The 22,254-nt window shown below is 42.2% G+C and overlaps 1 protein-coding gene across 4 annotated transcripts in view; it reads right to left on the reverse strand.

Annotated features, from left to right (window-relative positions):
* RALGAPA2 (Ral GTPase activating protein catalytic subunit alpha 2) overlaps window positions 1-21,867 on the reverse strand; it is a 318,832-nt gene extending 296,965 nt beyond the window's left edge. For all 4 annotated transcript variants that reach the window (XM_063113596.1, XM_063113597.1, XM_063113595.1 and 1 more), the window contains exon 1: window positions 21,646-21,867. In XM_063113596.1, coding sequence (XP_062969666.1) covers window positions 21,646-21,751 — 106 coding nt within the window. In that variant the 5' untranslated portion in view covers window positions 21,752-21,867. The remainder of the gene's footprint in view (window positions 1-21,645) is intronic.
* Window positions 21,868-22,254: the final 387 nt, after the last annotated feature.

Consider the following 22,254-nt stretch of genomic DNA (forward strand, 5'->3'; position numbering starts at 1 on the left):
CACCACCATTAAACATACCCACAAAACTAATGGGATTATCCCTTTATTTCCTTCCACATATAATCCTTTTCATAACAGACACACAAAACCTACTTCAGCAGATGCCTAGAAAGCACCAAAGGAAGGGGATAAAGCTCTTATCCCACTCAGGAGCCCCAGTAAGAGGCTGTCAAGAGAAGAGAGGAGCTCATGTTCATCTCCTCCCACACAGGAGGGAATGAATCCTCCATACCACCCTACTTACTTCCCCAGTCCCTCCACCGCTGCCCCAGAGCTGAGAGCAAAGCCATCCTTGCAAACAAGTCTGTTAGTAGATGGAGATGGGTGTCATTTACTATTTTACTCAAATTTCTTGGATAATGGCAGTGAAGGCCTAGGATGACAGGCTGGTGATAGGGAAAGAGATAGGTGAAGAATTCAAAGCAAACTTGACAACTTAATAAAACAGAAGTTTAGAAACACACAATGAGAACAAGGAAAATAATGAGGTGTAAATAAACTAGTCAGACACAAGACAGAAAACATTAACAAGGATGAATGCCATTAGTAACGCACCATTACTTACAGGCTAATATGATTATGGTCATTTAAATGTAAAATCACCAGAATCATATTAGCCCATAAATAATGGTTAATGGTTAACAATGGCCTAGAGGTCTCTGCCCTTTTTCTCTCTTGTGGAAGTTTGTAAAAATGCCAGAAACTATTCCTTCCTTCCATCCACATCTTCCAATGGTGCCTATCCACACTGATTCAGGAATGATCTCCTCACGTGCTTTGGCCAAAAGGCCCTTGGAAACATGACACAGCAGTGGCTGGGACAGCCCTAGGTAGTTGCTGGTTCAAGGGAAATGAGAAAACTCACGGGGCAGAGCTGGACCTAACCCAACAGTCTGGAGCCAACCCCAGGCAACCTGCAGTCAGAAGCAGAACCACCCCAGCCAACACGGACCCAGCACAGTGACGGAGAAAAATAGGTGCTTGTTCCTGTAAGGCTCATGGAAGCCGCTGAGCTTTGGGATCGTTTGTTATACATTATTGTGGAATATTTGGTGCAGAAGAAGAAACTCTGCACAAAACACCTTTATTGGCTGTGAGGGCCAGCAAGCCTATGAAGAGGTACCCCCAAGTATGACACATTGTCACCTTCTCTAAAGAATGAAAAGCAGGAAAAATAGGTCCAAGTAACAGAGGCTGCCCATTGGCAGGGACTCCTCTTCCTGACACTAGCCAATCTGTTTCAGTACCTCCTGTGCGTGCAGTAAAGGCCTAACCACAGGTGAACAACCAAGAGCTTATCTAGGTGAGCCCTACTCATCCCCCCCAAGTCAGCTTGCAGGTAAGGACACCTGGCCTGGCTCCCCACCCACTCCTTCCACAATGTTCCCTGTCCTCCTCCCCCCCCCCCCCCCCCCGCACTGGTCTCAGATGTCCCTCTGGCTTATGACCTCAGTCTCCCCCACCAGACTGTGAGCAGAGAGTGTCAGGTCTCCATGTACCCAAGACAAAGGCATTGAATAAATGTGCACTGAATAAATTTATCAATCAGCAGAAGTTAGATATATGGAGAGGTTTGATAATTACTCCCTTGCTACGAATGAGAAGAAAGAATTCCTGAAGGTCACAGCAAATAATGATTTTTTAAAAATTAGGGCAAAACTTCTTACAATACAGGACAAAAAAGATTCCTCCAAATCAGAAGGAGTCAGGACTACTACCCTAGATACAGATGATAAATTAATAAAATAGGGTAATAGGCAATGAAGATCCATTCTGTAGCTATTAATTTCTAATAAATAGTAATGTTTTCAAAATAATATGGCACAAATGTATGCTAATCCCCTAAACTATAATAGTATTCATTTTACTAAATTATATAATAGTTATACACCACGTATTATATAAAAGTCTCTATGTTATACAAGAAAAAAATCTGAAATCAGAAACATCCTACTCAGCAGTAAAAGTTGTAAACTTGTCAATACATATTTTTAAAGTGAATTTATATTAATTTAATTATCTTTTACTTTTTAACAAGTCATTTTCTACAAAAGAGCAATAAATTACCACCATAATATTTATTTACACACACTCATGTGTATTTTTATGCCTCCTACAAATCCAAAACTTAAGGCCTATTATAAATAACAAGTAAATCTTACCAAAATTGCACTTTTAAAAAAATAAAATATACCCTCAGGGCCACAGTTCCCTTCTGTCTCTCATGTAAAATAAGTAAAATTGTTGGTGATAACAAAGAGACTATGATTTCAATGGTTGCAAGGAATTTCAAAAAGAAAAGAAAATTAACATAAATCACTCCACTGGGGAGCTCATCACTCCTACAGATTTGGCCACCAACTCAGGACAGAGGTTCCCTGAAATCTGACCCTCTGTCTCTGTCCTCTAATCTGAGTTTTATCCCACAAACCAAATACCAACAGCAAATTCCTTCTTAGGTTTCCTGCCTCGAAGTTGGATCGGAAAGAAATTCCATCCCCAACCTCATCCTTCCACACACCCTCACTGCCCCCCACCCTCTCTCATCTCCATCTCTGCCATATATTTTTCGGTCTATTTACAGAATTTCTACAGAGCTTTAAGAACTTAAAGATCAAAGTCTATTCTACAAGTACACTTTTCTAACACCATGGAGACTTTATGTTTCAGAAAAAACTTCTTAAGCACCATATTTTCAATCTGCATCCGCTTTTGGGCATAAAGAACACTGGACGTATTTTGACATGGAATTACTCCTGAAGGCATCCAGAAGTTAGGTAATAATACACTCAAGATAATCCTGGCCCCTCCTTTAATCCACACCACCCCACCAGAGTGATGAGAGGTCCTCCCCTTGCTCCTTGAAGGATACCCATTCCTCCTTCCTCACCTGACTGCCACAAGCTGCCTAAGAGACCACACTCTGTGAGGAGACTATAACTAGAAGTGATCATGAACTACCCACTAAGTGCACATCAGGAGACGTCCCATCAGACCTTGCACTTGGGTTTCCATCCATCTCCTGGGAAATCCAAGCTTCTCAGAGATTCCTCATCTCTGTCCCCACTGTCAGCTCTGGGTTCTCACCTAATCTCACCCCAGCTTCCTAACCCTCCCTTCCCACCTCTATATATCCAAGAAAGCACACCAAACACCTTCTCCTCCACCGCCCTCTAAAGCTTCCCTTCCCTTTGGGTCTACCTGAAACGTGGCAGTCCCCCAAGAACACCGCTTCTCTACATATCAGGTAAGGCTTTTGTCTTCCTCCTACACCTACATACCACTTGGCCTAAGATGAGGGAGGTGGCCTCCCTGCTCCTCACTGCAATTTCCAGACCATTCTGGTCCTTCCCCTCACACACACAAAATGCTGCTTTGCTGTTCACACCATCAGTCTATCTACCAAATACACCCATGGACCTGAGTGGCAGTCTTTCACGCACTCCAGGACACTCTTCTGAAGATTCCAGGGTCTGGTTCACTATTGTTCTCTTCACTACTAGTACTGTCTTCATTCTTTGTGATTTCAATATTTAAATGGATGATGCCCGAGTTCTACATCTCTAATGAGGTTGTTCTGCACCCCACCTCCTCCACCTACAACCACGGCCAGATCCTAGAGCTGGCCATTACTTATTATCTCCCTATTTCCAAAGTCTCAGTTTCAAGCAATCCACTCTCCTGCCACCTGTCTTCTGGAACCCTACTTCCAACTCTTCAGCCCTACTAAGTCCTTGAATCCTATGACCCCATCATCTTGTCATTATCAATGATGCCCCTCAAGTTGTCACTTCCTTTCTTTCTCAATTTAGTTTCCAGACTTTATCTTTTTAATTAGCCCTTTCACTGTCCTTCAATCCTCCTGCCCTTTTCTCCCTCCATCATATTCCCTCAATAAAACTCCAGTCTCATTTGTAACTTTGATTCAATTGAAAGTATCTGAGTACAGGCCATGTGCTAGACACAAAAGATTTTTTTTTAATTCTATATTAAATATTTAATGCATGGGAAAGAATAAGTTCCGTCTATAAGTAATTTATGATGTGTAATATGAGGTACTTCAAAAAGTTCATGGAAAAATAGAATTAAAAGATAATACAAATCTTTCTAAGAACTTTTTGAAGACCTCTGGTAATAAACACTTTAAACTCACTCACCCAAATAAAACATCCAGTCCAATCAAGCTTTTGTCCCCACCACTCTTAAGATCTCCATACTGTTAATCCAATGGCCAATTTTCAGTCCTCTTCAGGACCAACAGCTAATATACATGTACCCTGTGCCCAAGCACCACTAGCCTGGCTCATCAGAAGGAAAAGGAGACTAGAACCCTGGCATAATACTTTTGGAAGCATGTTGGGGCTAAACTGCATATTCCTATTTGCAAGAAATGAAACAAACTCATCTTTTAGCTTCACTGATAGTTTTGTTTATTACATACATTATAACCATGTTGTACATACTAGTTATACTGTTTTAAATTTTTAAAAATGTTTCCCTAGAAATATACATATGTTCAAAAATTTACCACAATCGACAACTTATTTTCATAGATGTTCTCTTTAGCATTTTAAATTAAAAAGTGAGAACAGCCTGGAGCAGACAAAGCTGGTTTCTCTTTATGTCCCACACGTCACCTACCCCTCACAAACTCACCCTTACTTGTCCCAACACAGCCTCCATTTTATTCAGGACCATCCTCTCCCACAAAGCCACGCCCATAGGGGAGGCTAGCTGCTCCCAACCCCAGGAAATGGGTCCTGATGCTGCTGAGCCAATTATGGTGGCAAAATGCCCCTTGCCAGTGACTTGTGTAGGCTAAAGCCTGGGACCCAATACTGGTCAATATGAAATGAGAAGTTTGATGGAGATATCTGGGAAAAGATTCATTGCTCTTAAAGGGACACAAAGAAGTAGCGTCGCCTTTTTTCCTGCCTCTGGATATCATTCTATCTGGGCATGATGCCTGCAATGGCTGTGGGCATTCTACCACCCTGAAGACAAACTTGCCACACTAAGTATGGCAAATCAGAGATGAGGAAAGAGCCTGGACTGTCAACATCACTGAACTGCTGAATTAGCTAATGCTAGAACTGCCCTGCCTTGGGACTTCTTCTTACAGAAGGAAAAAAAAGCCTTATCATTTGTTTATATTTGAGTCTCCTGTTACCTACAACCAAAAACAGCCTTGTAGATAGACAACTAAAATAAAATCTCACAGTAGCAACAGGAAACAAATACTAATGTCAATTGAAAGGGTAACAGAAATTATATTCATCCCTCTTCATTTCCTAAGGGGTATTGTTTTCATTTCTTTATACCTATAAGGTAAACCAGATATAGAAAGTAAAATTCATAGAAACCAGAAAGATGTTAATACTTTGTTATCCAGGACTGACAGTCCATTTGTAAAAGTAATTCTGTATAAAGATATACCCCAAATTCCTAGTGTTAAAGTTTTAAAAAGTAGAGTTATTTTTATTTTAAACATTTTGACACACATTTTTCAAATGTAAAATTTTAAACCTTTGTTTTTAACAGCTATCGAGTACCAATATAATAAAACACACTATACGTACCAATGAAATATGATGTTCAAATCAACTGTGTTTTATACACATTTTAATATATTTATCCCTTTTCTAGGAACCAAGTTTCATCAAATTTTTTTAAGTCAATGCACACTTACCTCTCATTTTCTTGATCTGAATCGGGGCTAGCCTATATTGCAGTCAAAACCACTCATGAGGGAAAAAGTTGGTGACAGAAATAAAATGGCTATAGCAGGAGCTAAATAGTTAACTCCACCCTTCCATTCCCAACAACTAGGGAAGCAGGAAAGTGGTCAGGAGGGTGGAGAGAGCCATCCAATGATGTCTTCTGCCAAATAATTATTAATAATTGTAATAACAGCTTACAAAACAGCTTTGCATACATTGACTCAATTGACCCTCCAACCACAGGAGGGGGATACTGTTCCTATCGCCAGTAGGTAGAAGGGTCAGACAGGGTAGGTCACTGCCAAGACTCAAATCCAGGCAGTTAGGCTCCCCTACTGCTCACCTAATTAACTCTAATACCAACAGAAAGTGAAGGAGGAGTGTAGGGAAGCACACCTGTAAATACATTTTCTTTTGTTTTAAAATGAAAAGAACACAGGAAAGATAGGGTACAACTCACAGAAATGAATAGTCATTAAATCCAAAAAAGGGCCTGGAAATTGGCTTATTTAAAAAGGACACCACAGCCAGCTTGCAGGTAGAATGATCTTTCTCCTGGACAGGTTACAAGGGTAGTTCTTCTATGAATTAACTCAGCAAAGACTGACGTGGGACTGTCTTTACCTCCAGAAAATCATCCTACTATCACCTGCCCTGTCAGCAGCCTCAAACACTGTCACCTCTGCTTTATTTCCCTCACACAAGAAACCAAAGGCCCTTCTCCTGGTTGCTGGGCAGCCACCTGTAAGCACACAACCTGCTAGCAGCATGTGAAGGCCTGAAACTCACTGAAGAATGGGTGGCAGATCACCTGTTATATGAGTTCAGCGGAACATGATACAGCCATTTAAGTAATACTAAGTCTTCACTAACTGATGTGGAAAAATGTCTAAGACTTAAGTCAAAAATGTAGTGTTAGACCATGTATAATGACTACACATGTAAAACTCTGTGTGTGTGTGTGTGTGTGTGTGTGTGAGAGAGAGAGAGAGAGAGAGAGAGAAAGAGAATGTAGATAAGCAAGAGCAAGCACAGAAAGCATGTTTACCAAAATTTTAATAATGGTTATCAGTGGACTGAAGAATATGAAGACCGTTTTTATACTTATTTTTTGCTTATTCATATTTTCAAATTTTTATAAGCATGTAACCAGAGAAAACTATAAAGCTGTTGGGGGGCGGGGCAGGGGAGTTTCCAGAATGTTTTGGAAAGAGATTTTTTTCCAAAGCTGGAATATTTACCATTAAAAAGAAAAGAACAACACAGCAATCATGGCATCAGGCCATACTTTTTTCCAAACTTTCTTACTTTTCAATATTAAAGAAAACTCAAAACCTAAAAAATATGTAAAATAGTATCTTTACCAATTTTAAAATAGTCTAAAAATATAAAAACAGCAAATACTTTAAATTTCCCTCTGCCCAACATTTTAATTAAACTTATTCTGTAATAATACATACATTGTACATAATGCCTTGTAATGATCTAGCTATTTAGAGGAGTTTTGTTGTCTTTTGGAAAAGCTATGTTTCTCTAGACATAATGCACTGAAAAGTATACAGAACCGAGCAGGAAGAAATTGTCTCTGTCCAGCCATTCAACAGCTTCCGCTGAGTAAGAATGAGCAAATGTGTAACACCTTTGAACATAAAAAGGTGATGAAATTTCCAATCACAGTAAGACTCATTTGCAAGACCTGGTACCCTTAGTCCACAAAAGTCAACTTTTCCTCATTCTTCTTAAATCTGGCACTAACAACTGCCAGAACAGAATCTTCTTAATAGCACACTGTAAAAGTGCTACAGAGATGATTTTTGCTCAGAAATGATATCTCTGGAAGAATATAATAAGATCTTCCTCTTATGTCTAACCTTCTAATATTGTCATATTTTGAAACGCCATAGCCAACTTTCTGAATAAGACATAAGGCTAAGTTTGCAGCACTGGTTCATAAACTCACATGTCTTTTCAATTAACACTGAGCCAAGATTCCCTCAGGTTTTCCATTAAGAAACACACAACATAAAGCACAATCAGGTCCTAATTTAGCTGGAATGGAGCCAATCTGCAGTGTTTGCTGCCTTTTGCAATCATTTATATAGGTAAATTATTATTGTACTGATCCATCAACATTTTCCTGTTTCCTCATTCTTTGTCAGCCACTGACAGATTTCCATTTCTGTCAACATCAGGGGTAATTTCTAAGGTGTCTGCTTGTTACTAGAGTTTGGGATAAAGCTCAGGCCACTGTGTGTACCCTATTACACAGCCCATCGCACTCTAGCTTTCCTGTCCCACTGGCTACAAAGTGTTCCTATTCCACCTTCTCATCATTACTTGTTGCTGCAGTAAGAAAGACACAGGCTGTATGTGTCCCCTATGTTCCTAAACACCTGTGTCGGCATCGGCTTCTTCCACAGACACTGGCTTTTCTTCTCCAGCACCACTTCTTTCCTTCTCTTCCCTCTTCTCTTTTCTGTCTCCAGTCACTGTTCAGTTTTTGGGCAAAGGATCTGACCATTTATAAAATAAGCAAAGAAAGCTTTCTTTACAAAACAAGCTGGTGGTTAGAAAACCAACCTCCCCCTCCATGTGGGAACCACAGTGATTCCTTACACCTAAAGGTTAAACCTAAAGGTCAGCTCTGGCCACTCCCCCGCTTTTAGACTCCCTGGGGCTCCCCATCTTATCTTACTTAGAGTAAAATTACAAGTACTCACTGAGACCCACAAGCCCCACCTCATCTTATCTTCATCTCCCCCTCCCACCCCTGCTCCTTTCCCGCTCCCTCTCTCCTCCAACTCTACTGACTTCCATGAGATTCCCAAGCCTATTTATGACTCAGAGCCTTTGCACTTACTGTTCCATCTGTTTGGAACACTATCCCCACAAATAATCACAAAGCTGCTCCCTCTCTTAACTCAGATCTCAATGCAAACCCCTCTTCAGAGTCCCTCCCTGACCCCAATATCTAGACAAGCACACACACCCTTATCAAGCTTCATTTTTCTATCATCATTACCTGAAATTATGTTATATATTTGTTTGTTATTTATTGTCCATCTACCCTAATAAAATGAAAGTCCCATGAGGGCTGTAGCTTCTTTTGCAAATAGCAGGCACTCAATAACCATTTGTGGAATGACAAAAAACAATGGATATAGTCCAACCCAGGCAAATTTAAAGGGTGGTCATCCCATTTGTTAAAAGGGCGACCTTTTACTTCCCTCAAATGATGTAAATAATTCTCAAATATAACTCCCAAAGTCTTAAGTAGAACTTACAGAATGTCACCTAAGGTTTTCTCATTGATCTAGGATTATAAGCACAGAAGTCAATAAATTTCACTTTATGGTATAAATGAGCATGTGCAGAGGTATAAACAGTGTTTTGTGTGGGAATGTTCCAGAATGCCTTTCTAGAACTACCTTCGCAGAAATAGGAGCTAGAATGTGATTCAGTCTCAAGGAACAGGACAAGTGATCCAGGCTGGCCCATCACAGTACCCCATCTCCTCACCCAGCGATTGGTACAGGAATGGGCACACGACCCAGTAGGACCAATCAGAATGGTTCTCAGGCACTGAGGTGGGCCCTAGGGGAGGGGCCACACTCTTCTGAAGGATCACTAGCTCACAGAACACGTCAGGCTGGCAATGCTAGGGACTATCTCTCCTCTACCTAGCAGAGTTGGCCTGAGAATGAAGTAGAAGTGCAGAAAACAAAAACAAACACAGAACCAAGAGTGGAGAAGAATATTTTCCACCAAGAGGGGGTGGGAAGGTGGGAAAAGAGAGAGGTGTGGGAGTGGGTGAGTGCCCTGGACTCCACTTACATCCCTATGAACAGCCATACCTGACCACAAATGTTCCCTTAGGCTGTTTAGTGACGAGTGTCATTAAATCCCCTTTTTTGCTTAAGTTACTTCCAGGTGAGGTTCTGCCTCTTGCAATCAAGAGTTCTGACTATTACAAATACGCTCTACACATACTATCCTGGTACAGCAGAGTAATTAAGAAAAGCAAAAAAAAAAAAGGCCTACTCTGGTTATACATACACATACACAGATGCCTGTCGGGGGCTGGGAGGAATGGGAAATAAGGAGTGAATGCTTAATGCTTACAGGGTTTTCTGTGGAGTCATGAAAATGTTTTGGAACTTGATAGAAGTGCTGGTTGTACAACACTGTGAATGTACTGAATGCCACTAATTATTCACTTCAAAATAATTAATTTTATGTTATGTGAATTTCATCTCAATAAAAAAATTTAAACATACAAACAACGGGGCAATGCATTTCTTAATAGAATAGTCTTTGAATATATGTACAAGTATTATAATTTCGTAGAAGAGGAAGTTGGGTCAAATGACACATACATTTTAAAGATCACTGATACACATTAACAAATTACTTTCCAGAAAGATCATACCAAATTACAGTCCTATCAAAAATGTATTGGAGAGCTCACACAGCATATTATCAGGGGGAAGGAAAAAAACAACAACAACCCAACAGCAACTTTGCTAATACAATGGGTAAAATACATTTTAAACTTTAAGTTTATATATCTTGGATTATTACTGAGGGGTGACATTTAAACGTTCTTATAGGTCTTGGCATTTCCCCACTTGTGACTTATGTGTACATATATATTAAACTCTCATTTATTATAATTTCTCTTTTTAATATGTAGAAGTTTTTTATGTATTGAGGATATAACTATTTCCCCTCTTATATGTTTCAAATATTTTTCCAGTTAATTTTTTACTTCATTTAGAGATGATGTGTCTGTTTGTTTATGTATTTATTTTAGGAGAGAGAAAAGGATGGAACTGCTCCTCCCAAAATAAATACATGCAACAACACACACGCACACACGCACACACACACACACACACACACACACACACACACACACACAGAAAGACTAGGGGATATTTCACTTCCACACCCGGAGTTCAGTATAAGCTCTACCACATCAGGCCTATCTGGCCCAAACACATCCTCATCTTATCAGACATAATGTCCATGGAATAGAGAGGTTTACACTGTTTAGACCAAAATATGACTAGACAGAAATATAACACGTTAATCCCTAAAAAGGTTGTAAAGAAGCAATATGTCTTCAGTTCTCCTCTCTTCCATGCAGTTTTGAAAATACTATCAAGGATTTCATTGAAAACATTTTCCTCACTAGCTACAAAAGGTCCTTTTGAGGGGATAGTGACTCAGTTTTGGTTTCTGTAAATTTAAAATTTTACAATAATGCCTCTCCAATTTTGTTTCCATGAGAAAATATCTTGCGTATTTGCCTAAGCCTCGCCCATGCCTGTCCTTACCAATATCCCTTGGGCACTGCTGCCCCTCCTTCCCCCACCCCTGGTCTAGGTTTACTGACACCAACCTCTTCTCCCTTTGGTCCACAGAAATAGTCCTTTTTTTTTTTATATATCTATCCCCTTGGAATCCAAGGGATTGGTCTGATAATGAATGCATGTACACAAGGGAGAAGGTTAAAGAGCTCTCTTGGGAAAGACCACCACTCTTAATTCATGGTTCGCAGTCATTACTTTAATGTTGCGAACTTCTGACTGGTAAAAACCACCTTTGGAGCAGAAAACTGTCAGAAATTTTTCAAAACATCCACACAAGTGGCCAGCTACTCCCCGACAGACTTAGATCCAGCTATTCGGATATCACATTTTTGGGTTTTTTTCTTTTAAATAGTTACTTATTGCATACTTAGATTGCAAGCTCTGGCATCCCTGATGTTGTGTACAATATCTGGCCATAGTTGATGCTGAATATGTTACTGTTAAATAAATAAGGGGACTCTGGAGCCAGATGCCTGAGTTCAAATCCTGCCTCTACCACTTAACAGGTAAGTAACTTTGGACGATGTTCTTAACCTCTCTGTATCTCATTTGTAAAATGGGGATAATGATATTCCCTATCTCAATTGAGAGGATTAAATGATTTAATACATGTAAAAGTATTTATGGCAATGTTCAGCACATAGAAAGTGCTAAGTAAATACTAGTTGTTGTTATTCCAAATAAGGAAGCATGTTACCAAGAGTAATCAAGATGAACAAAAAGCTATTCATGTTCTCTATGTACTTATCATTTAGTGGGGAAGGTCAGGCAGAACACACATAAGTATAATACAAAGCCAAAGGCCATAAATGCCAAATAAGAGGTACAAAGTGCTATGGGAATTCTGAGGAAAGATAATTTCAGGGCAAGAGGACAAAGAAAATATACATGGAAGATGTAACAAGCTTGTGCTATCTCCTGGAAGAATTTTAGATAGCAGGGCGGACAACACCTTCTGGGAAAAGGGATGGTGTATTAGTTCGGATTCTTTGAAAAGTAGATACCAGAACAGGATTAGACATGCAAGAGATTTGGGGGGTCGGGGGGGGGGGGAATGCTTGATAGGATAAAAGGAAGGAGCTGGAGAAGGCACGGAAAGGCTTCAGACCGCAATGCAGGTCTGACCCCTGCAAAGGAGGGTTGAGTAGAGTCTAAAAGTCAAAGCTAAAACGTTGAGCTAAGGATTCAGAGCTAACTTAGAAACAAAGCTCTACTAAGAATCTATAAAGTAAATCCTTTAAAAGATGTAATTTCTGTAAATTCCTCTTTTATTTCACCAAATCCTCAATTGCAGGGTTTTACTAGTAGATCCTGAATCCCCTTACCTGAAAAAGCTATTTGAACTGACACATCCAGGAGGCTCTAACTATGTAAAAATAACTTGTGCTGCAGGCCACAAGCAGTACATTCACAAACAGATATGTAATAATGCCTTTTATAATTAACATGAACTGATTGCTTAAGGTAGCAGTTTGATTACATGAGAATATGAAAAGACATTTCACAAAAGTGTAAAGTGCTACATGAATATGAGATATCAATACAGTAGAGTTACATCTTATATGGGACTAAGTCACATGAAAGGCACAGCAGAGAAAATCAAAATAACCCAGAAGCACTAGAGTCACACGCAGCAGGGAGATGCTCCCACAATGAAAGGCATGAAAGAAGTAAGACCACAAGGGCACAATGGATTCCTGTGTCCCACCTCATGCCCACGCTGGGGCACTCTGGCCAAGCATTTAACATATAAGTTAAAATGCACTTCTGAGAACACAAAGAACAACAACAATAAAGCCTTACAGATTACAGTATTTCCTTTCTTTGAAGGGGATACATGACACAGAAGAGAGGGCAAGACATACCAAATTCCTGTCACAACGCCACTGAGAAAACTGGCTCAGCAGATGGCTTCACCTCTTACCTTCTGTGTTAGTCCAATTTTATGCTGCTATAACAGAATACCTGAGACTGGGTAATTTATAAAAAACAGAGGTTTATTTGGCTCACAATTCTGGGACAGCGACATCTGGCACAGGCCTCAGGCTGCTTCTACTCATGGTGGAAAACTGCAGGGCAGCTGGCAGGTACAAGATCACATGGCAAGAGGAAGAGAGAGAGGAAGGGAGAGAGGGAGGGAGGGAGGGAAAGGGAGGTGGAGAGGGAGATGGGGGAGGGGGGAGAGAGGGAGAGGGAGGGGGAGAGGGGGAGGGAGAGAGAGAGAAGGAGAGAGAGAGAGCGAAGGAGGAGACAGGGTCCTATAAATAACCAGCTCTCATGGGAACTAATAAATCCAGAACTCACTCACTAGCCCCTCCACCCTGGGGGAGAGCATTAATCTATTTATGAGGGATCCACTCCCATGACTCAAACAGCTCCCAACACTGTGACATTGGGGATCAGATTTCCACATGAGTTTTACGGGGGACAACACATCCAAACTCTATCAGCTTCACAGAGAAGACAGAAGGTGGGGCATGAGAGCTCCCTCCACACCCCCATCATCCAGCACCCCATTCTTGCTTCCCTCAAATGGCCTTAGAAGAAGGGGTGTCCCTCTCGTCAAGCCTGGTTGCCCAGCCCATGCTCTTCATGCCACTGCACACTTCACATCACACCTTTCTGTATTATTATCCCCCCCTCTCTACCATTTCTTCGGTGCTGCTTTTTATTATCTCCTTCTCCTATATGTATAAACTCAAATTCCCCAGTTCTTCAAAGATATAAAAATCATATCTCCATACACACACACACACACACACACACACACACACCAATCCTTGATCTGGAATCTCCCTCTCTCTTCCTGGTATATTAATCGGCACTCTTTCAATTGCAAGACACAGAAATACGACTCAAGCTAGCGAAAGCACAATGAGCAGCTCAAGGGAGGAGCTGGCACAGATGTGGCTGAAGCTCTTGGCTCACACAGGGTCCATGGGCTCCCTCTCTCCATCTCTCTGCTCTGCTTCCCTCTGAGTGTGGGATTCAATTTGAGGCAGGTGCTGTCCACATAGTGGGAAAGACAAACACCAGCAGCCCAGACTACATCCTCAGGGCTTGCAATTCAAAAGGATGGGCACTCCCTCTCTATTCGCATCCATATTTCAAATATCAGAAGAGACTGGGACTCCCAGACCCTTCACCAAAGGAAGACATTGAATTTGGCTCCTCCTCTGCTTAAAACTCTTAACTAGATTCTAAACATCTACCTACACCACAGGAAAAAAGCCACTATGCACATCATTCCATGCCTCGCACCATTACCTCTGCACACGCTCCTCTCTCTGCGTGCCCTCATCCCCAGCCTGCCCACCTGTTAAACTCCCTTATCCATTATTCAAAACCCACCCCAGATCTGGGCCCAGAGGAAGCACTGGTGGACATCTGCAGGAGGCCTTGCTGCTGTTTCCCCACACCTGTGACCACCTCTATCATTCCACCCCACTCCATCCCACTCCACTGTGCCCTAAAAACACTCTGTGGTAAATTTCATTCTTTACAGTCTGTTTCTCCTACCAAACCGTATAAGTCCTGGGCTTGTGACTTATTAATCTCTGAATACACAGTCCTACCTAGAGTGCACACACACACACACACACACACACACACACACACACACACACACTTGAATAATATTTTTTTTAAAAATCCAAGGACAAGATAGTTGTTTACTATATATATTAATTAGTCTTAATTTCTTAGTACAGGAACTTATATTCCTTCTTTTAAGAATAATTTCAAAATTCAAATTGAATCAATTTGCTACTTTGAAAGTCAACTTTTTTTCCTTAATAAACAATTCTCTACAGTTTTATCTCTAATACTTAGTTTGGAGACCAAAGATCAGTACTGTAAACACCTATTATGCCTGTCCACAAATAAAGTACTCACAAACAAATTAAAAATCCAAATTGTGAAAGTTTACATCAAAATATTCTGGAGCTATCAATTATCTTCTTTCTCAGAATAAAAGATAGAAGCCAACCCTTTTTCAGTTATCTCAAACAAACATCTGAGCTCAGACATTTATCCTAGGTTCACCTTCTCACATCAGAAGTCTCGACAACCTCAAATCCTAGAAGCAGGAATAGTGTATTTGTGTTATATGCATGTGTCCAAAGCTCATTTTACATTCTCAAGGTTATGAAGATAAAATATAAGTAACTGATGAAAAATCAGCAAAGGGAGCATTATGACAAAATCACGTTGATTCAAACAAGGTCAACTGAGAGAAACCATATTAAGACTGCCTGAAGAGCCTGAAATCATACCTCCCTGCTCTGTTCTGGCTGTAGAATGTCCATGTGGTATTAATGTCCATGCAAATATCTTACCACCTGCTAGGTCTGCCAAGGGCACAGAGAAGCCAATGTGAACACTAAAACACAGAAGAAGCCTTTTTATCTTCTGCCATGCTCAAATCAAATATGACAGCCCCAAGTCCCTCTAGAAGAATATGGAAAAACAGGCTAGGAAGAAAATAGCAAACATCACAGCACCATTTTGGGGAGACATGCAAAAACTGCTGGGGTTTTATTTATATGTTAACATTCGCTCTGTTGGGTAAATATATTTTCTCATATGTAAATATCCTTTTGAACCAGACAACAGCAGAAGCACAACACGGCCTTTATAATCATATGAATCCCACTTCTGCCATTTATCAGCTGGGAGCTAGTAGACAAGTAGTTAACCTCACAGAGCCTCAGTTTCCTCACCTGTAGGTTAGGGTAAGAACACTACCTTACTCAAAGATTGCGGGAAAATTCAATAAGATAATGATGTTAATAAACAACCATATCATAGCTTCCTATCCTCTCATTAAGCTTCAGACTCCATGTCCCAAAGCCTCCCAGACATTCCACTTGGATCTTAACTTTCCTCAAACTCAACATGTAGAGCACCAAACTCATCTTCCCTGTCTTTAGTCAGGATCCTCTCTCAACTTTTCTGGTTCTGTCCATGACACTCCCATCAGCCCAAATACCTACCCACCAATTATCAAATTATAAAAAGGTGTTTACTGCTAGTGAGACTACAGTGAAAATGGTAGTCTCAATCCTTGCTGCTGGCAGGGCCAATGGAGCAGCACTTGGGAAAGCACTGTGAACCAATTCATAAGAAGTTCAAACCCAGCAATTTGGCTTCAATGAAATCGGTTCTAAGGAAGTAATGTAATATGTAGAAAAAGCTATTTCCCAAGATGTTTACAGCAGTATTATTTATATCAGAGGAAGGAAAGAACGAACGAACGAACAGACAGAGGGAGAGAGCAAGGGATGAAAAAAAGTTTAATCATCCAGGAAACAGTAAGCTAAATTATGGTGCATAGTCTCAACAAATGTTTGTAGTTAAAACTGAAAGGAACAAAACATGGAAAAATGCTAATAATAAAATTAGTTTAAAAATCAGCATCTAAAATTATAAGTAAACTTGTCCCTACTTAGAGCAACAGATGAAGAAAAGGAAATATACCAAAATGTTATATTTCACTCTATCAGTATATGAAGCATTTGTGAGAGACTTCTCTCCACTCTGGTTCCAAACCTGTGGTCCACACCTGATCACTTGATTTGACTGGACTCCAGCCTCTGATCCCAGACCTCTTCTCCTCCAGATGAATCACTCCTGGCCCACCTTATGCAACCCTCACATCTATTCCTTCCCTACAGAATCACTAGTTCCTAGTGCCCTGGTGCTCTATAATCCCGCCACTTCTCCCCATTCACCAGACGTTGCCTTACGTCAGGCCCTCCGTTATTTGTCTGCTCCATTATTGCCAGTCTCCCCAGCGGCCTCCCTGCCTCCAGTCCCACTCCTCCCACCCCTCAATCCATTCTTCCTGGCCTGGCTGGCAGAGAGGCAGTTCTCAGCTCTACTCAGTTGACTTGCTGAAAATTCTCCATGTGGGCCCTCTCACGTTCAGGACAGGACCTGAGCTACCAACACAGGCAAACAGACACCTTTCTGATCTGGCCCAGCCTGCCTCAGCTTCTGTTTGTCAGGCTACTGCTCCTCTCCTCCCCCGGGATCCTCCCCTGCGCCCGGCCTATGCAGGACACTGCGGATGTCCTCAGGGCAGGAATCCTCAGTGCCCAAACTACTCCTTACCATTCCCCCACTGACAGAGGTGAGAGTCAGGCTGCTTTCCTTCCCTCATACATCATTTCCATCGCCAGCTGTTCCACCTTCCCTTAGTTAGAATTGCCTTCTCCCTCTACTTCCCCAAATTCTAACCCTGCTTTTCCCAGTGTGTAGCCGCTAGCCACATACGGCTACTAAGCAGTGGAGATGTGGCTAGTATGAACTAATATATATGTGCCATAAGTGACAATAAACACTGGATTTCAAAGACTTAGTACAACAAAAATGTAATGTTGTTAATAGTTTATATTGATAACCCATATTAGACACATGGGTTAAGTAAATACACTATTAAAATTAATTTCACCTGTTTCTTTTTACTTTTTTTAATGTGGTTACTTAAAATTAAAAACTTAAAATTACACATGTGGCACACAGTGTCTTTCTATTGGGCACAAATCTAAACGTCCTTCAGGGCCCAGCATGAGTAAAATCTCCTTCAAGATGCTTCTGTTTCTGTGCCGTTCTTAATGATCTTTTGGGGCCTTTGAAATCCTATGATGGAGTCTACCATATAACCAACTATCTAATTAAATAACACACCATACATTTACTATTATTTTATATCTATTCTTCTTGCTTTATCAAGATGCCATTTCTATACCCTAATTTGGGACTCATAGTAGTAGGGACTCAACTTTTTATTAGACATGGAATATTTGCTGGAGCAATATGGTAACACGCCGTTTTCTCTACCTCTAATTAACATAATACATGTTAACCATTTAGTACATGGCTGGGCATCTTGTAAGGGCTGCCTGGGTCTCAGTTTTATCCTCTGTAAAATAAAGGTAATAATATCGGGCCAATCTACAATACACAGCCAGGACAAAGTATCTAAGCAAGTTTAAATTGGAGATATTACCATGATACTAAAAAATACTCTATTTTCCATATCTAATTGTATGCTTCTCAGACAGTTGTCTTAAATACAGACTACTTTTTATGAAGAGAGAAAAAACCCATCACCACTATCAAAAATAATGGGGGGGAACTACCTATCAAAATACTTGTCCTATTAATGGTGAGATAAAAGTAATGGGAAAGGCAACTGTTCAATGCCTACTCCAAGCTAAAGTCAATTATACATCATGCTCACAACAATCCTTTGCAAGGCAGACATTACCATACCCATTTTACAGAGTAAAGAAATTGAGACCAAAAAAAGGATAAGTAACTAGTTCGAGTCATGGAGCTGCAAGCGGGCAGGGACAGGCTGCAAACCCAGGTCAGTGGTACTATCATCTTTGTATGTTTAAAAAAACATCGTTATTCACTTGAAGATAAAATATGTGAAAAGCAAGAGTGTTATATAAATGTACACACAAAAATACAATAGCAATTACTATTCATTTCCTTCAAATACTTTCCCTGATCTTAATTCCTATCTTTCAGTTCAAGAGGCTTTTTTTTTTTAGAGTAGCAACCAAATAGGGTATGTGATGTGCTAGGAACTAATGCATTAATGTACTATTTTCCTTTCAAGCAAAAGTTTACATTAAGCATTATGACTAGAACTCATACACATTTTACAAAAATTTAGTCTCTACAGGTAAAGATAACAGTAATAAACAAAGGAAACTAGGCCATTCTACAAATAAATGCATCAACAAAAAACAACACACACCTAAGTAAATATCAAGGAACCTCTCCACGTTACGAAACTGAGATCATAATGAATTTGATGAAATGATAAAAGAAACTTCCTTAAAATAAGACACCCACCTTAGAGTGAAACCACAATTACACAGACTTGAACAGTATCTGCTTTCTGAGGACGGTAACAATGTACTGTGTATCTCTAAGAAACCAACACGATCTAGAGTATATCTAAGAAACGAACTGATCTAGGTTTAATTGATTCTGTCTTTATAAAATGTAGCCAACTTAATCTTGTAGCCTTGAACAGAACAAAAGTTTAAATTCTCTAGCACAGATAGAAAAAGTCCCAAAGTATCAAATGCTTTAAAATACTTCTCAACTTTCCTTTGTCAAAAATGTCCCTTCAGTAGGTGTTAATCAGTCACTACTGACTAAGAATCCCACACAATATAACCTGTGTGTGCATGGTATTTTACTACAGGAAGTAGAAAATTCAGTTTACCGAGAACACCACATTTCACTTTCAAAAGCTTTGAAAACCAATCCCTCTAACAATAACTTTACATTTCATTTCAAATTGAGCAAATTGGTGTAATCTCAAATTATCTGAGATTGTGAATAACTTCACTTGGCAAAATCGGGTGTTGGGTTTTTTGTCTGTTTTTCCCTAGTTAGAGGTAGTTCACAGAATATAAATAGAAATAATTAGCAACTTTTAATCCTGTGGACAAGATCTTTATTTAAAATTCTCATGTATAAAATGGGTTGTTCTATGCCATATTTTCTCAAGTGACAGTCACAGTAAGACTAGGTGATTTTTCCCCATTTTAAGATCAAAAGGTATCTGGAAGAAACATAAGGTGTCCTTCCTTTTCTTGGCCTCCCTAATACACAAAGATGGTCTGTCTATAGACAACAATGATGTTTTCATTATAAACAAAAGTGAAGACCACAGAGGTAAAAAAAAAAAAAAAAGAAAGAAAAGAAAGGAAAAAAACAGAAAACAAAACACACCCTAGGCAAACTAGCTACAGATTACACGCAGCGGGTGACAAAAAGCCTTGTGGACATTTCACACCCACAGGGGAGCTTCATCACACGTCTTCTCCAGGCCCACTTGGGCTTCTCAGAGCCTCCACCCAGCAGGCCATAAAAACCTAGGGCAGCACATAACCACGACTGCCATCTGGTAATAAAAGAGAAGCAGCCTCCCTGAATTCAAGAAAGCCACCCCTCCCTCCAAGCAGGCACCCCTTCACACCAAGGACACAAAGAAACCGAAGCAGCCAGACCCAAAATAAAAATTAAGTTTAAAAGGAGGACATGGGAAGAGAGATGACGGTAAATTTGTGCTGGGACCATGTGGACTCTCAATCTATTTGGGGGTCTCAGGCTTGAAAGCGAAAATAAAATTTAAAAGGGAGAGAGATGTCAATTCAATTAAGCCTGTTGTGCTGGGAGCACCCGGGTTCTCTCAGTCTACTTAGGATCTCAGACTCAAAAATCAAAATAAAATTTTAAAAATGGGAGGGGGAGATAACAGTTCAGTGCGTGTGTGTGCAGTGTGTACCACTTGGGGTCCAGTTTAGTGTGTGTGTGTGTATGTGTGTGTGGTGTGTACCACTTGGGGTCCAGTGTGCGTGCGTGCGTGTGCGTGTGTGTGTGTGTGTGTGTGTGTGTGTGTGTGTGTGTGTACCACTTGGGGTCCAGTGTGCGCGTGTGTGTGTACCACTTGGGGTCCAGTTTAGTGTGTGTGTGTATGTGTGTGTGGTGTGTACCACTTGGGGTCCAGTGTGTGTGTGTGTGTGTGTGTACCACTTGGGGTCCAGTTTAGTGTGTGTGTGTGTATGTGTGTGTGGTGTGTACCACTTGGGGTCCAGTGTGTGTGTGTGTGTGTGTGTGTGTGTGTGTGTGTGTGTACCACTTGGGGTCCAGTTTAGTGTGTGTGTGTGTATGTGTGTGTGATGTATACCACTTGGGGTCCAGTTTAGTGTGTGTGTGTGTATGTGTGTGTGGTGTGTACCACTTGGGGTCCAGTTTAGTGTGTGTGTGTGTATGTGTGTGTGGTGTGTACCACTTGGGGTCCAGTGTGCGTGTGTGTGTGTGTGTGTACCACTTGGGGTCCAGTTTAGTGTGTGTGTGTATGTGTGTGTGTGTACCACTTGGGGTCCCGTTTAGTGTGTGTGTGTGTATGTGTGTGTGGTGTGTACCACTTGGGGTCCAGTGTGTGTGTGTGTGGGGGGGTGTGTACCACTTGGGGTCCAGTGTGGGGGGTGTGGGGGTGTGGGTGTGTGTGTACCACTTGGGGTCCAGTGTGGGGGTGGGGGTGGGTGTGAGTGTGTGTGAGTGTATGTGTACCACTTGGGGTCCAGTTTAGTGTGTGTGTGTATGTGTGTGTGGTGTGTACCACTTGGGGTCCAGTGTGTGAGGGGAGGTGTGTACCACTTGGGGTCCAGTTTATTTGCTGGGGAAAGGAGGGAACAGTCACCACGTCGGCCGCCTCGAGGTTACCGGGAGGATAGGCGCTCCGGGAGAATTTGGGATAAGTTCACAGTCAAGGGCGACAGGGGCAGTGCCCGAGGGCCAGGCTGCCGCTTTCCGGGAAACAATGCTTCAGGGTCGCAGCCCTGACCCAGAGAAGTTCTGACGCCCACACTGCCCCCCGTCTCAGCATCCGAGCCCCCGATCTCCACCCGGCCCGTGTCCGCGGGGTCTCCGGGCCGGCCCCAGATGGGCGCCCTCCCCCGCAGGTGCCCCTGACCCCGGTGCCCCGACCCCCGGCGCCCCGGCGCGCGCCTCACCCAGCAGCGCCCGCAGGTGCTTCAGGCGGGTCAGCACGTCCTTCTTCGGGTCCAGCACCTTCTGCGTTGACTTCTTGACATCCCCGTGGCTTCTTCGGGAGAACATCCCGCCGCGGGAAGTCCGAGCCCCGCCGGCGGGGCAGGAGGCGCCTGCGCCGCGCGAGTCACCGCATAGGGTCGAGGGAGGCGCGGGCCGCTCGCTGCCCCCAGCCGGGCCGCCGCCGCCGCCTCCTCAGCTGTGGCTCCAGGAAGGAGGGGCGGGCCGTGCACGGCGAGGGGCGGGGCAGGAAGGCGGTGTCGACGCGAGACCGACGGTCCCGCCCCGCGGGAGGTGCCGGCCGGCCCCTCGGGCGCGACGCACGTGTGCGCCTCGGACCCGCCTCGTGGGACACCAGCCGCTCCGCGCCAGAGCCTCGCAGGGACGCGCCCGGAGCGCCGAGCCGGCGCCGCGAATCACAAAGGAGTGTGCCGAGGCTGTACTACAAATCCCGGCATGCAGCGCGAGGCGGCCCTCCAATCAGGCCGGCGTGCCTTTGGCACCATGGGACTCAGTGGGTCATACGTCATCGCGCCCCGCCCCGCCGTGGGCCTCACGCGCTCCAGGGAAGT

The sequence above is a fragment of the Cynocephalus volans genome, chromosome 11 (assembly GCF_027409185.1).
Source record: "Cynocephalus volans isolate mCynVol1 chromosome 11, mCynVol1.pri, whole genome shotgun sequence".
In the NCBI taxonomy this organism is placed as follows: domain Eukaryota; kingdom Metazoa; phylum Chordata; class Mammalia; order Dermoptera; family Cynocephalidae; genus Cynocephalus; species Cynocephalus volans.